Genomic DNA, 16,945 nt, shown 5'->3' with positions numbered 1-16,945 from the left:
TAACTGTCTTCCCTTTCTCACAATGAATTGGTTACCCTGTTTGTTTTATTTATCATGGTTTGTGTTTCATTTCAATAGCATATATTTTAAGAGCCTTTAAACTTCTGTGTTGAATTAGCATCAAATGTTCACATGGCTACGCAAAGATCGGGAGGTTGCAAAAAGTGGCATGCATCTTCTACTAGTGAATGGCCCAGATAATGGTGGCCAACAAACACTCATCCTGCAGTTTCTTACAGCTAAGAAAACTGCTCCCTTCTTTACCCCTGGCTGTCCCTAGGCAAGGGGGTGGGATAAAAAAAAGAAAGTAGGCAGGTTCTCCAACCTCAAATCCCACTCTATTCTTGAGTCAGCTGTGCTAAAGCTTTATGTTGTATGTTTCAGATGCAAATTAATACATATTTCTCTCTCCTAAAAAAAGGAACATCTAACCCCAGTGCAAGGAGATACCTGAACTCCACAGTGTAGTTCTTTAAGCCAAATCTTAGCATACTTCCTCAGCCTGGATAGCAACTTACTAGGAACATGGCAATAAAATAAAAGGGAAAGATACTTTCTCCTTGGAAAGTGCACAAATGAGTCTGCAATTTAAAACTAGTCAGAGAAACATGCTGAGTCTCTCTATTTGTTGTTGTGCTGAACACATCATTTCACTAAGTGGCATCTGCTTCCCAGATGAGCTGGGAAATATCTTTTTTTTAAAGGTTATTTAAAATATCATTCTCCTATGCAAAAAAGTGCAACTGTATGTCTCAAAAGTTATAGAATTATTAGTGGCAATACAGTTATTATGCATACTAAGTAGTGTTTTTAATTGGATTTTAGATACACAGGAAGTTACAACTATGGTAGCTATAGCAACCAGCATCCCCATCCAATGCAGAGTCAGTATCCATCCTTACCACATGATACTGCTATTTCTGGACCACTTCACTACTCACCTTACCACAGAAGCTCTTCGCAGGTAAGTTGGATTTATTACTTGACAATGCTTGCTATAGCATTTTACGTAAAGTTGTGCTTGTAGATTTCTTATCAGCATATTAGCTGTCTGAATCAACAAGCTGTCATCAGTGTAGTCATTGATGGTCCCTAATTTTTTTCTTTTCTAATATTACCTAGATATCTTTTCATTCTGGTGGAGATTCTTTTATCAGAAGTAGCTTTAGATTGTACTAAACTCTAAAATCTAGCAGTCTGGATCATAGAAAGTGTTTCTGTGTTAAGGAGTAACTGAAACAAAAATGAATATAATTAGTTGTATGTCTCTTATGTGTTGGGAACAGGAACAGATTCCTAACAAGAAATAGGTGTTTTCATGCTGTTGAAAGAAGATGCAGAGACTATAGTGAATTCTTCTGGGGCGTCTGTTTTTGAGAATGCATATGTTTAGGAATTTGCAAAAAGTGTGAGTTCTGAATACAGTTTGAAGAGCTTCAGGATGCCATTGCAAAGAGGCCCTGTTTAATCTGTATGCTATAGTCTCCTATTGTAATGCTGAGAAATTATGTCAGTAACTATTTCAGGACTATTTCAGTTCACAAAACTGAGACAGTAGAAATCAGCACAGATTAAGTGGGAAGATGATATTTGACTATAGGTCAAAAGTCGTGCTGCTGTAGGAGGGCTGACTTAAAATTGGCTCACCAATTTCTTTATTCTCTCTTATCCTTTACTGTAGAAAACCCACGAGTGCTGGTTCTGAAATGGTCTGTAAGGTCATGAAAGTGTATGTGAAATGGAGCATTAGGCTTTTACTGTTTAGAAATGCTATTACCTGCACAAGGAGTTTCTTTCTACCTTCTGACAACTGTCTTCATCACACTGACATAGACAGCCTAAGTTAAGCAAGAAATAAATGAAGCAAAGCCAGGTCAATACATTTGTCATTTACTCATGTCCTGGTTAACATGTTATATGGAAACAGTAACAAACATTAAAATAATGCAAATATTTTTTATACTGTAGCAGGCTGTCTCTACAAGTGCAGGTGTTAGATCATTTCTTCCTCTCTTGCTAGCCCTTGAACTGTCCTGAACACACATGACGAACAGCTGCACTTTAATGATCACACTTCAGAGAAAAATGATTTCAACTTGTATTTAGCATGTTCTTTCTCATGCTTCTTGTAAACTGAGATGGAATCTCATAGCAGGATGCAGCTAACAAAACCCTATCAATGTGCTCATTCTGTATTGAAAGAAGCTACAAACTGAAACCATGCTTTCAAAAATAATCAAAAAGTCTTGAACCATTTTAATATGGAATTTGCTGACATTCTTTTCAAAGCTAAGTGAGCTTCTGTAAAATGCCTGCCCTGATGATAAATCCTTTCTTAGCTACTTTTAACCAACAAAAGTTCATAATGTACTGTTGCCTGCAAAGCCTAATAAGATGTTAGGGAGCTACTCTTTTTTCTAGTGGACTTTCTAAGAGGAACATGGTGCAAGGAATTGCAGTAGGACTCATGACATTGCAAATCAAAATACAGGATGCCAAATTTGCAATGAATATATAAACAGCTGCCACTATACTGAAACCAGAGGAGATGCAATGTGTATGGCTGTGGTAATACAATCAGTCGAGAAGAGGAGGCATTGACCATAACTCTTCAAAAGAACTCTTTGTTATAATCTACATTCAGTCCAAATATAGAACTCCGGCTCAACTTTAGCTAATATTCTATCATGCTCTTCAGGATCATGTCTTGGGATTAACTCCTAAGAAAAAACCTGTGTGTGGGGTAAGTTCTCTACAGACACGGAATCAGAGAGAGTCCTTGTCCCAGGCAGGGGTCTGAGCCGAAACAGGCAACATGTAAAAGAGGTGGGTTTTAGGCTGCACCTATAAATTACTTTTTTGGTCTCAAAGAATACCATGTCCAACCTCTTCATGTGGAAGAGAGCAACATAGTCCAAGTTTTATCAGGTCTGTTATTTTGTGGCTATTTTCCATCCTAGAGCAAAGTAACTAAAGAAAAACAGAGAGTTCTGCTTGATTTTTTGTTTGTTTGTTTAGCAGAACTTTAAGATGGATCATTTCACAGATATGATTTACAGACCATCAACAAAAAAAGTGGAACTGGAGCAAAGGGGGTGGAGGGAATAACTTTTATTTTGTGGAAGGGGGGAACTGAACAGCTGGGAAAGGGGAAGGGAATGAGTGACCCTTTAAATTGTATTTGCCAACATGTAACATGTTGATCCCAACCTGACAATACAATGATGGTTGCATTGTATTAATTTTAGGATGTCTGCTGTGGTTTTGTTATTGGAATCCTTACAGTGGGGCTGTGCTGGGGAAGAAGTCACACAGCTGTAGATCTTGTACTATGCCCAGCTCTTGAAAAGTGCAGGTGGGGGTCCTAAACCAAGCATATCTCACCTGACCAGTGGCAAGTCCATGTTAGTGAGAGGCTTCTGGATAATTTGAATCCCCCAGTGTTAGAGGAAATGAGACAGCGGTAGTTGCTAAGGCTGATACTGCTGAAGCACCATGTGTCACAGCTGCATGCTCATTCACACCCCATCCCGTAACAGACTGGTGAGAGCCCTTGAGGTTATTGTTATCTCCCATCTCTGAGACAGTCTTGGAGCTTACCTTGGCCCACATAGGAATGTGGTGTCTTGCGACTTCAGGCTAAATAGAAATTTTGGTAAGTAGCTCATAGTTTCAGAAAGATCAGTGACTCTCAGATGGACAAGAAGGCAAAAAAATGGAGGAGGAGGCTTGTAAAAAAACTTTATAGAGGAGTAAATGTTCTGCTGAAGTAATATCTGCAGATGCAGCATAAGCCTAAAACTGACTCCTTCTGGCAGTATAGGCTGACTTAATTCCCACTGATGGTTAAGAATCTTTTTGTTGACAGGCACAGTCTGTTCAAACCTTGGTCTTAATCCGAATTTTTTTTTTCTTTCATCAGCATCTGTGAATAGTTCTCAGAACAGTTGCTTCCTTGTAACTCCAGGCCTGATTGCTCATTTCTTGACTTGGCTTACTGGCCAGGAGCCTGGCACACAAAAAAAGAAAAATGATCTGCAGATTGATTTGTTACTACCTAATTCTCTAAGCCGTAGCGCAGAAGTGCATACAATCCTACGATGCTACTCCAGCATCATTCAGAAGGGGACTGTGTAATGTGTGTACATAAACACATCTATACTGACTATATTTTTCGTCAGTTCTCTGCCTCTGCAGTTTCAGGTACCAGATGCCAGGGTAGAAAACAGACAACTCTGCCTAAAAGCCTCTGAGCATTCCTATCAACCTTTGTCAAGTTTAGCAGAGAGGTACCCCCTTCAAAGGTAACCCCTTCACAATGTCACCACGTAATCCACCTCCACAATGTACGCTTGACTGGCTTTTGATCACAGCTTTTGTCTGCAAGTTTCACCCTGGTTGGACAGGTCTTGATCCTCTTTCAGGCTATCCATAAATATTTCAACTCCCATCATTCCACCTCTTCCTTAAACACAAAGTAATTCATGCTGCAGTAATTTTTCTTTGTAAATCACAAGGATAACACTTTTAGTAGGAAGAGTAATTAGAGAAATCTGCAGCAGTATATATTTTCATATTGTAATATATCTGGTAACATATAAAGGTGCACATCATATGAATGTGCAACACTGTATATGCAGTACAAAAAATGGCAAACATACAATGTCTGTGTAAGTACTCTAATGCATGGCTGTAGTGAATCATATTGCAGGTCCATTTATCCAGGTTCTGCCTCCAGCAATGGCCAGAAACAAACACGCGGAAGAAAAGTCTTAGAAATAGGTTAGGTAGAGAGTGGTCCTTTCACCAGCATAGCCATGCTGTGTTTGGCAAGAGCTGACCTAGGGACATCCTCGGTAAGAAGCAGTACCTGGACTTTTGTATTTTGTAGCAAACCGCTGTCCATTACCCTGTCTTTGAGCTTTTTTGTTCTTTGAGCTTTTTTGTACATATAGACTTCTTAAGGATGGGTTGTATGAAACATATATTCTCTTGTTAATTTTAAGCCTGCTATTGCATAATTGCATTGGGTGCCCTATGTTTTTTCAGTGATGAGGAATGGGGAATATTCATTCCCTATTTATCTACTCTTGCCATTTGAGGCATAGATTTGCGTCATTCCTCCCACTTCCTTCCTGTCATCTCTTTTCCAGACTTAAGAGTTATCATCTGTTTAGTTTCTCCTGTGATGGATGTTCTGCACACAGGAGTTATCTAAGGACTGCAGGTGCACTGCAGGGCAGTCATAGTCTGGTGGGCACACGGACATCCAGTTCTCCCAATTGTGCTGAGCAGGGAACCTGCAGGAGCTGCAGTTCCCCTCCAGCCTTTCTGCGCAAACCTGATCTCAGAGTAGGAAGGAGGGATTCAGTCAAGAAGCTGCCAGGTCAGCCACTTAGATTTGGGAAGCACTCCTAGATCCTGCACTGCATACAGCCTTATTTTACCTTTTCTTCCTTTGCTTTTCCAAGATGGAGTAACCACCTCCAAATGGTGTATCTCAGGTGGAGGTACTTTAGCAGAGAGCCACAGAAGTGGCATAGCAGTGTTTCCCTTTTTGTTCCTTGAGATGCAGTTCCCACCTTAAAGACAAGCATTTTTTTGCAGCTTTTAAGCTATCTCTTGTTGCGGTCAGGAACATCGCCAGGGTCAGCTGTTCCCAAACTGGGGCTCTGTCCTCAAGAGGCACTAATCAACTTCTAGGACTGGGAGGAGCACATTTGTATCAGCAAGTGCTTGTGCTGCTGTTTTGTTGTTGTCTGATTTGGTTTATGAAGAGCATAGTTGACTTCCATGGTTTGGACAGAACAAACCAGCCTGGAAAACACTGCAGTAGTACAATCTGCTGCTAAGCGGTAGGTTGGGTCTGCACCTTTCAGGGCACAATATTGAGGCCATAGTTAAAGGAGCTTTAAGGAGTGTTTGTACTCTGACTCTCCTAAACTGCTCTGAGCACTGTGGTGGTCTCACATAACTTCCCAGAAATGTCGTATGAGTTGCAGCACCACTTAGTTTCTCTGTTCAGTGTTGCATGCCACAATTCTACCCAACCATATCTTCACTTCCCTTCATATGCCTCTACAGCAGGATTTACCTAAGGGCAGTACTGGAAGAAAGTAGTAACTGGTTTTTGTTACAGTGGGGGAGCCAAAGAAATCCTCTTCCAGACAGAGCTCAAGCTTTAGTGTCCATTCAAGTTGTTCTGGCCCATCTACGTCACAAAAAAAAAGAAGGGGAATAGTTCTTGTCCCTCGAGCACATATACAGTATAAGCAGTAAGAATAATATGCCCTTCCCAATAACCACTCTGTCATCAAACAGCTAGTAATGACAGAAAGAAAAAAAATACTGTCCAAATCCCACCCATGCAACAAGAATCATTGTTCCTAACTGTATGGCTTCATAACGGACTTGAGATTGTTAGGATGTAATTGAAGTAATTTTGTATTGAATGCAACAGGAAACAGATGTCTTAACTTCTTTTTAAATAATTACAAATAGCATTTTCATAAGGGTCCAAATGCCACTCCCAAAAGTATCAAAAGCACTTAGATTGACTTGAAAGTTTCACCCAACCTATTTGACAGACTAATATTCAATAAGCTTCAATTTGTGGAGGAAAGGATCAAATTAAGAGTCATAAAGATGCAATCAATCCATAGTTTTGATTATGTCATTTTTTGAGATTTTAAGCGTATTTTTATGAAGTTAATTTATAGCCAGTTCTTCACAATTGCTGTAACTTCTGGTATGAGTTATTTGCAAGTCCTAACATAGTGGCTAACGTACAACAATAACTTAAAGCACTCTGCAAAACTGTGAGCTAATGCAATGTAAAGTCAGAGCCACATTCATAAGGAAAATATTTTGCTGTTTGGACAGAGACACCTTTCACCTCCATGCATAATCAGTCAGTGAGTTGAGGATAAGAATAAAGAGATTATTCTCCATCCTCACACTGCAGAAACTCAGTCTTCACTTCATGGGAGGACATATTTACCATTGTATTTTCTAAAATAATACTAAAAGAAATTGAATTTTACATTTTTGGGCAAGGCCTTAACAATAATCTGCTCAAAGTCTCCTAGACTTAAAGGGCTTCTTGTCTAGGTCTGATGGCAGCAGTAGCAGCAAGTGTGAGTTAACCCAGAAAATGGTAATTTCCTGTCAAGAGCCCTCCAACAAATGTCGCTTTTATATCTGGCAAAGATCACTAGGCCCCAGTGTTTTGAGTTCAGCATGCTTAAGCACTCTTCATTAAACCGGATGTAGAGTGTGAAAGGTGATTCAGGCAGCATGGGCAGGCATCCGCCCAGATGGCTATGCTTTGGACACTCCAACAAGGCTGAATAGATGCTTCATTGGGTGAGTTAATAGTCAGGCAGGGGCCAATGAGTACTTTAAAAATATTGTCTTTCAATAGTCTCTTCACTGTAGGGAAAAAGAAGTCACTGACTCATTTGCGATTAGCTGACCTACCATTACAAAACTTTCCATCTTGCATTCAGTCATAACAGAATTTATTGTAAAATACTAGATATTTAGAGTCCATGTTATTTTCAAGCAATTACTCTTTTTACATTCATGACACATTCATAAACACAGCTGCATCGGGTGCGCTTGATGAAAAGGAAAAGCAGCACACTGTATCCTGTCTCCTCATGCACAGCCATTAGCCTGCCTTCTTAGTAAGCCTTAGCATGGCCTCTTGACTGCAGATAGGAGGAGGATTATCTTTCCTTTTCAGTGCATCCTGAAGTTCGTTCTGGGAGCCAAGGTTTCATTCCCCCAACGGCACAGGTTTTGTGGTTCCAAACTACCTAAAAGGCATTATGTGGGTTCCCCACATATGCCATGAACAACCAGGAGACCCACCACAATATTCCCAGAGTTTGTGTCATTCCCCTTGCTTATAGATTTAAGTTTTGCAGTCTACAAATTATCAAGTAGCAAATTATCCTGGCTGAAGCCGGGGCTTTCTCTTGGCATTTGTAAGGGATATGACGGCAAGTAATTCCCCTGTTATATAAGTCATAATCTCAGTTTCACAGCCTCAATGGAAAATTGCACTGGGTCAGGATGGCAAAGGATTCTGTTATGGTTAACAACAAAATAGATCAATTATTGCATTGGGAATAAGACAAGAGATAATCATTGGTGTATTATGGCAAAAGTCTAGATTAATCTTGGTTTAAGTGTATTCTTTAATACAAGAATCTACAGTGACTTCAGGTATAGATCAGTTGGTAGTTAAGGCAAAGGCCATGGTAACCGGTATCAAGTAAAACACTACTCAAGACAAAGAAGAATGTTTCTAGCTTGGCTCACATCTTGCAGCTCCACAGGAAATATACAGAAAACAGAAAGTTAAAAACGTATTATTTGTGTGGTGTGTTTTTTTCCCAATGATCCATCCTGGTCCTGACTCCTACCATCTCAAAGCATTTTGTACACAGTCATTAGTGGGACATTTGAGATCAGCCAGGAAAAACAATTTATGGATTTGACAACTATGGAAAAGGGACTTTTATTTAACTTGAGCCAACCTAACTAATGGATTACATCATGTAGCAGGAGGAAGAAAAGAGCCATCTTCTGAGGACTGCTCACCTTCTGTCTTAAATATTCATCTCGAGGTTTGGTAAATTCTTCTGGTGGCTGTAGACAGAGCACAGATGACTTACTTTTATTAGATGCCTGACTTTTTGATAACTAAATTTAGGTGAGATGAATTCAACTCTGAAGCTATAGCGAATCACAAGACAATTTGTTTCCTCTGTATTCATTATGGCAAAAGCTTTGTTCATGAAGATGTTCAGGCAAAGGCAGTCAGCTGGCACTAGCATGAAAATGACTTTTGTGTATTGCCAGTGCAGACCAGGAAAGCAGCATCCTAAATCTATTAGCTAGTCTCCCAAACATTGAAAATTTGAAAATTGTTCAACTTTTTCTGGAACCTCTTATGTTTACTTAGAATAATTGCAGGTTGGTTATTTTTTGGCAGAGTGCCCTGTCCTTAATTAATGAGTTAAAGGAGAGAACCATGATCCTAAATTCAAATCACCTCATTTAAAACATCAGAGCTTGAGTTTCATTGTTGCTGGGCTCTGGCATCTCTTATCTTCAGCAAAAGCTTCTGGAAAGCCAACAAGTCTGAAAACTTGATTCTTCTGCAAAGGAATATAAGGCTTTTTGTGGTCAGTGCCTAAGCTCTGCTGAATTTTCCTACTGAAAAGCCTTTCTCTGGCTGTATTAGCAGTACCAGTTGAAGTGTTGATGTTCCAGTATGATGCTGCCACTTACTAGCCAGTTTCAGCAGCTGATGGCACAGGTAAATCCAGTCTCTGTGGCAATGAGAAGTATATGCTAAATAACACATCGTACAGCTTTGATGTTTTCCCTCTCATCTGCTAACTGGCCTGTCTCTTCAGGACACAGTGGAATATGCTACATCACTAACTACAGTATGTTGATCAAAAATAGTCTTCTCTTTCTCCTCTCTAATTAGGAGTGGCCAGCGTGTGGCTTTTGAGCTGCCTGAGGCTTGTGAACTGTTTGAATATGTTTGCCAAGGCAGGGCTGCCTTCCTGGCTGCGGTCTGAAGGGAGGCAGCAGAAACTCCTCATGGAGACATTGCTGTAATTGCCTTGGGGACCCACTTATGCAACTGATTAACCCCAGCCCTATCCGGCAGTGGAGTAATGTAATGAGACCTTTTGGGAATCACTGCCATCTCCCTCCTAGGAACAAGTCCAGCAGCTCTTCTCTCCATGAACCTCCAAAATATGGGGGAGGGGTTTTACAGTCCTCAGCCATACAAAGTTTTGGCACGCAGCTTGCAAGATTTGTAAGCATCAGAAGAGGTGATAGTCCTACTTTAGTGACAGCTTTCTAGTTAAGGAAATACCACAGCATCAACAACCCAAGATAATGAAATTCTAAATTATGACGCTTTTTGTAGAAGTATAAATGTGTAAAAAGTAGAAGCTCTGAAGATACATGGCTAGTCAAGGGGAACAGGGATCCTAACCATCTCTGCGATGCAGATGGATAATAGGAGGGCAAAACAGGGAGAGCCATTTCTTAGCCAGAGCACGCAGATGATCTGCTCCTGTAAGACAGGCAATAAGATAAAATACACGTTAAGCAAACACTCATAAGCACAGTTTACTTTCTGTTGCTGGGCAGCCTGTGGCTAGAGAGGGCAAAAGCTGTTCTCTGTTTTCCTGCCTATCCTATCCTCAGCGCATCTTCTCCTTAGTGGGAGGCATTTGTTGAACTTCTTTGATTACTAATTTCCAACTGTCACTGTGAACAGCTGTGGAATAGAGAGATTCTTCTTCTGCCTGCCTCTTTTCATAAGTTCTCCAATTAGCTGCTTGGTCTGAAGCCAGACCATAATATTTTTCTGCAGAAACTGGCAGGATGGCTTGTGAACATTTAAAAGGGAAGGCACCTTTCCAGTAATAAAGATCCTTTTGCTCTCCTCCCTCAAAACTTAGCTGAGTGAGCTGGAGTCGGGACATTTTATACTCTGTTTTTTACTGAATTGCAAGTTTCCAAGTAAAAGCTGTGAGAAAGAGATTAGATTAATTCACTTTATTTTTCTGCTCCCCGATATACCTGTCAGTACCTAGCTCTTTGATAAATTAATTCAATATTTAAATGCACTGACTGCTTTGCAAGACTTTCCCTGACACTTTGGTTTCACTGCAGGCACTAGTTATGAGATATTCCACCTTCAGTATGTTACCTAGTTGTTGGAGGGATGCTAATAATTCATATGATTTTGGTTTTGTTAAACACAGAATTGTGATACCACCAGCTCTTATTTTAAAATTAAGTACGTGGTAGATAATTTCTTTATTTATTTTTGGTTTTATTGTAGTACCCTTTCAACAGCCCAACATCAAGAATGGAGCCCTGTTTGATGAGCAGTACTCCAAGGCTGCATCCCACACCGGTGACTCCTCGCTGGCCGGAGGTCCCGGCTGCGAACTCCTGCTACACGAGCCCATCCATGCACTCCACAAGATACGGAAATTCTAGTGACATGTACACCCCCTTGACTACGCGCAGAAATTCTGAATATGAGCACATGCAACACTTTCCTGGCTTTGCCTACATCAATGGGGAAGCCACCACAGGTTGGGCTAAATGAAAATGACTTGTATCAGCTAAGCCCATGTAATTAAAAGAGTTATAAAAACTTTATGTTATGTGGGACTTTTCATGGACGTTCTTCAAGGGAGGTGAAGATGGAAAAGATCCTGGGCAGATAAACATAGTTCATAACGTGGGCAGATTGCAGACCAGTATGACTGAATGTTCCTGTAGCTGAAAAAGATTTTTGTGCTGTTCTAGACCACTTTTTGGGCCAATCTGTGCCTTTTTTAATTCTGGCATGTGGGCCAACCCTGTGTGATGTCAGTTTGAGTGAGCCATTTTTGCTCCCCTATCTTATTGACAAATGTTAATGAGTCTTACAAAAAAAAGTGCTGGAACAGGATCTATTTATAATTTGAGTTAAAGACAGGAAATTCACCCTTAGCAAAACTCTGTCATCTGTTCTTCTTTTAAGCTCTTAATGCATTGCTTAAAAACCACTCTGCCAAGTCATCACTTGTTCATATCAATTACTCTGTCTGGCTCCTTGAAAGACATGTGGTGTTGTAGGTTTCGGTTTACACCTAACTTTGTGTATTGATGCACCTTTCTGTTGATCCAGTAAGTTTGATCTTTACAAAAGAGAAGAAAAGACATGTAGCATTGAATTATACACTGCCTTAAGTTGACTATTGTTCTTATTATATATGTATTTGTGTTAAGTTTGCACAATCTGGAAAAATCTAACTTCTCTGGTCAGTAATGACAAGGTTAAGAAGGGACTTGGGGACTGGGAAGATTTTGGATTCAGAGCCACATATGTTAAATATGATGATATGAAGCAATTATGTAAAGAAAATGACAATGCAAACATGATTATTCGTTTAATTACCTATTGACAGGTATGAAACTGTTCTCTCAATTCCTTCACGTGGTGATAATTCTATATACTTCTACAAAAGCAAAATTCAAAGCTGTGCCTTTGAACTTATTCTGTACTGTGTATGTGTGGAAGAATGTATTGTATTTTGGGGAGAATTTTTCTTAGACATTTTCTGTCAGATTTGTAGCTATTTGTGAGTTTTTGTTAGATTTTATTAACATAGCTTTTTCTTCTGTATTATAAAATGCACCAAGCAATTATGGTGGACCTATTACCCTATGGGTAAGAAATAAATAAATGGAAATATGACATCAGGCATTTTAGTAATTGTTTTGTAAATAAAATCTTTGATAGCACCCAGTGTGATGATAACCATGTTTATGCCTAAAATGGACATAAGTGTTATTTGTACAGTTGTGCAAGATATATGAGGGATTTTCACACTCAAATAAAGTTCTTGAAATTAAATAGACGCCATTTAAATTTACTTAAATACAGAAACTTCTACAAGCTGCAAACCTTCAAAAAATCTTAAATGTGACCATGTATGTTTTTACCTGACAAAGGACTTGAGAACATATATAACTGACAGCAAATGAGTAGTCCTACACCTATGCTTGCAGCCACAAACTGCTCAAGGCTGTGACTGGAGAGATGACTCTGGTTTGGTTTAAGCCCCACTGCCATTGCTCACCCAAGCCATTATATTCACTGAGGCAAGTAAGATGTCCTATCTTCTTTACAGTACCTTGTAACAAATGTGTTGCCACTGGAATACTGGAAATGGAAAAGTCATTTTTTCTTAGGTAAGTAAATAAAGTGGCAAAATTCTCAGACTTTGTAAATTCGACTAGTGGGTAAACTGGTGAGAGTTTGGGATCTAAAGTAACTAGAGGAATGCCTGGAAATGTGCAGGGACTGAGGGGGGAAGGATGTTCCAGGCCAGGTTTGGCAAGTGTCCAGGCTCTTAAATATTCAGCCAAGGTCCTGGTGGGATTTTCAGGAACGCATCAGGAGCCTATCTCCACATTTAGGTTCCTGATGAAAATCTTGTTTCCTGGGCTAGTGTCACAGACCTTCTGAAATTTTACCCCTTTCAGCTGGTGTTATTACCCAATATGCTTTTACTTTTCACTTTTATTAAGGATAGGGCAGATCAGGCTTAGGCTAACTCATCTATTTTATTCTTATTCAAGTCGACTTCAGGCAAAATTGCCTACACATGAAGAAAGTAAGTCATGTGAGGAAGTTTTTTTAGTGGCCAGTCTTTAGCAGCTGGAGTTTTGATGCGTTTGAGACCAAAATCCTACTTTGCATTTTATTATTGAAGATGTTTAAATCAAAGCATTGATTCTGGCCTATTAATTATTAACAAGCATAGAAATATCTGCCTCATCAAGACTGTGAGAAATTAGTATGAGAAAGGCAGTGTCACTAGAATAGAAAAATCCACTTTCTCTTCTCCAACAAATTCCAAATCCCTGCATTGCACTGCATCTGACAGGAGCCTGCTGTGACCCCGTTGTCTCATTCATTATTGCTGGAACATTGATCAATCTCTAGTTACCTGATGGACTGCTGACCACAACCTGCCATGGTCCCTCCACGGACCAGATGCATCGGTGAGACGTTTGTGGGCAGGACTGACCAGTAACTTAAAACTGGGTCTTTGGAAGGATCAGGATGGAGGTGAACCCCATCAACACTCAAAGAAAGCCAGAAACACTTCCTACATTTTTTACAAAAACTTACTAAACCAAAAAAAGTCTAATCCCCTTTGACAGAAAGAGGGGAGAAAGATGGGACTATTTTGGTATACGAATGTGCCATAGCCTTCAACACATCAGTTACCCTGACTTGAAGAGCCCAGGGAGACTGTTCAGGAAGGACGATGGATATTGGACATGGTGTCAGCCCCAGAAATAATAAAGAATTTCTGAGTGGAGAACTGCAGCACCATGTGCGAAGTCCTGGGAGACGGAATTTTGACCAACGGCAGCACTACAAAGCTGCTCATAACAAAGAGCCACAGAACATTGTCAGTCAGATAGGGCTTTGAAAGTCTTTTGCAAAAGAACCTCCATGGTCTGTCTTTTTTTTTTTTTTTCATTCATTTAGAAACTTGTGCTGATGCCACAGGAGTCTGAACGTGCACTTCCAACTACCTTTGAACTGCTTCCTGATGAGGGCTTTGAAATTTAAACTGGACAGTCATGGGGAGCAATATATAGATTACTGAACACAGCTCTACAGAGGTCACCATCACCATCTGCATCAGAAGCGCTGCAAGAGAAAGCAGGCCCCCTCCTCGACCACCACAGGTCAGAACCCACCATATTAATATAAACTGCCGCAGCTTTCAGGTCACAGGGGTATATACCAGGCTGTGAAGTGCAGTGGCTCATGAGAGGATGATAACCTCTGGGTAGAATGGCTGGTTAGGAGCAGGAATCTCTTAAATCATCCTAGTACAAATTGCCAAACCTCCTGAGTCAGAGCCTGAAGCCTGTTAATTAAGCCCTTCCCTTGATCGTGGTAACTGAAACTGCTGTTTCTTGCCTAGCCACATATTTATATACATATATAAAGTAAATATGTGACTACACAAATCTTTCTAAAGAAGCTTTTACACCACATGCCAAAATATTCAATCTCATTTTCACTTTCCCTTCCTTTTTTCTTTTTTCTTTTTCTTTTTCTCTTTCTTTTTGCTTTCTTTTCCTTTTCCTTTTTTCTTCTTTTTCTTTTGTTCTTGCTCATTTTCTGTCTTTCTCCTTTCTGCTCACAACAAATAAACATTTTATTAAAAGTGTGATCTTTTTCATGGGCTAAAACATATAACAAAAGATAGATGTAATATATATATCATATAATATATTGTAAACGATATATTATAGCATAACTAACATAACATTTAATATTTTAAAATAGAGGTATACACGCACAAACATGTATGTATATATGCATATAAAAATCTATTACAATTCTTCAAGATTTTTCATTACCAGGTAGAAAAAAGACTCAGCAGGGGAAGAGCAGTGAGAACTCCATTCACTAGCATGAATCCTGTTTTTGTCAGGCTACCTCTTGCTGCTAAGGTCACTACCCTTTGACAAAAATGGCCTCTGACCTCCCCAGCCCCACAATTCTGTTGTGACTGACCCTGAAACCCATGAAATTCAGGGGCAGACATTGCTTTGGAAGGTTTAGATAAAGCTGACTAACATGGGAAGGGCTCGTGGTATGCACCCATCTGAAAAGGTCTGGCAGTTCTTTGGTAGAGGATGCAATTTATTCTGTCCCCCTCTTTCATTGAAATCCTAATCCTTCATATGCTACCTAAAGTGGAAACTAAAACGCACTGATGATGAATAACAATGTGCCTTTAAAGGGCAGTAACAGTTTTCTAGTCTTTATTTTTTAGGTTTTTTAATTTAAAAAAAAGTAATTGGCAATAGACAAGTAAAATGAGTGCTTTGCTGTGCTGTGTAGTAAATCTAAGCAGGCTTATGCTTTATGCTAGAATCATAAATCACAACAAACAAAGGATTATTTTTACTCTCAAAAGCTGCATTAGTGTACACATGGACATGACTCAGAAGAAATGGTTATGCACTTCAGGCTGGATTTTGTTACTCCTTGCTGTCCAATGACTGTGTTGTTCCGATTTTGTATATCAGTTCAATTCATTGTGGCTAGAAACCCCTAACCAGAAAATTCAGATCCTGGTTTGGGTCTGCATCTTAAACATATGCAGGCATACACCAACACGTCTTAGCACCCTCAGTGTTCTTTGGAGTCACTGTCCATCTGCAGATGAAACTTCCCTGCCCCGGTGGTATTTTCCACCATGGAGCCAATCGTTTGTGAGATGAAAGTTTTCTCTTCGTGACCACGGAGTACCTCCTGATTTGCTGCTGAAGCAATAAATACTTCAAGGAGAGACTGACCGCAGCTTGCTCTGAAGTTTTATTATCATGGTTTTTTTGTTAACTTCGATATATGGTTTTCTGCTATCTGGACAATGAATTTGGATTGTAGGGCACCCTGAGTATGGAAACACTACATGTCTTCTCAGTGTAGTTTAAACCTACGGTCTTGCAGAGCACTTCAGAGACATAGCTCACCTTTGCTCTGTCACCGCAGGCTCTCGCCCAGCCGCGCTGGTGCAGCCCACCCGCCCCTCCCAAACAAAACATGGCAGCAGCATGGCACTGGCATCTCGCCTCTGCACTGCCCTGGTTGTTCACACCCACAGCAACACCCTCCAAAAAATATATCAACCCCTCTGTGAATGGATACGCAGGCAGTTTTGGGAAGGTGGCCATGCTGCCCGTGGGGGGTGGTTCTTCATAGACTCGGCATCATTTACGTTGGAAAAGACCTTTAAGATCATCGAGTCCAACTGTAAACCCAACACTGCCAAAAGTCCACCACTAAACCATGTCCCTAAGTGCCACATCTACACGTCTTTTAAATACCTCCAGGGATGGTGATTCAACCACGTCCCTGGGCAGCCTGTTCCAGAGCTTGACAATTGTTTCGGTGAAGAAATTTTTCCTAATATCCAATCTCAACCTCCCCTGGCGCAACTTGAGGCCGTCTCCCCTTGTCCTATCTCCAGCCACCTGACAGGAGAGACCAGCACCCACCTCACTGCAACCTCCTGTCAGGCAGTTGTAGAGAGCGATCAGGTCTCCCCTCAGCCTCCTTTTCTCCAGACTAAACAACTCCAGTTCCCTCAGCCGCTCCTCGTAAGACTTGTTCTCCAGACCCTTCACCAGCTTTGTTGCCCTTCTCTGGACACGCTCCAGCACCTCAGTGTCTTTCCTGCAGTGAGGGGCCCAAAACTGAACACGGTACTCGAGGTGCGGCCTCACCAGTGCCGAGTACAGGGGTACTTCAAATGGACGTGGAGAATTTTCGTGTACCCCCCCGACTCTGGCGGGTTGGACT

At 40.5% G+C, this 16,945-nt stretch overlaps 1 protein-coding gene across 2 annotated transcripts in view; it reads left to right on the top strand.

Annotated features, from left to right (window-relative positions):
* Positions 1 to 12,522, top strand: part of RFX4 (regulatory factor X4) — a 98,144-nt gene extending 85,622 nt beyond the window's left edge. For both annotated transcript variants that reach the window (XM_075050821.1, XM_075050820.1), the window contains 2 exons: positions 826 to 964; positions 10,889 to 12,522. In XM_075050821.1, coding sequence (XP_074906922.1) covers positions 826 to 964; positions 10,889 to 11,161 — 412 coding nt within the window. In that variant the 3' untranslated portion in view covers positions 11,162 to 12,522. The remainder of the gene's footprint in view (positions 1 to 825; positions 965 to 10,888) is intronic.
* The last annotated feature ends 4,423 nt before the right edge of the window (positions 12,523 to 16,945 follow it).

This window comes from Buteo buteo, chromosome 19 (assembly GCF_964188355.1).
Source record: "Buteo buteo chromosome 19, bButBut1.hap1.1, whole genome shotgun sequence".
In the NCBI taxonomy this organism is placed as follows: domain Eukaryota; kingdom Metazoa; phylum Chordata; class Aves; order Accipitriformes; family Accipitridae; genus Buteo; species Buteo buteo.
The sequence above is the reverse complement of the archived record's forward strand: the minus strand, read 5'-3'. Positions and strand labels throughout refer to the sequence as shown.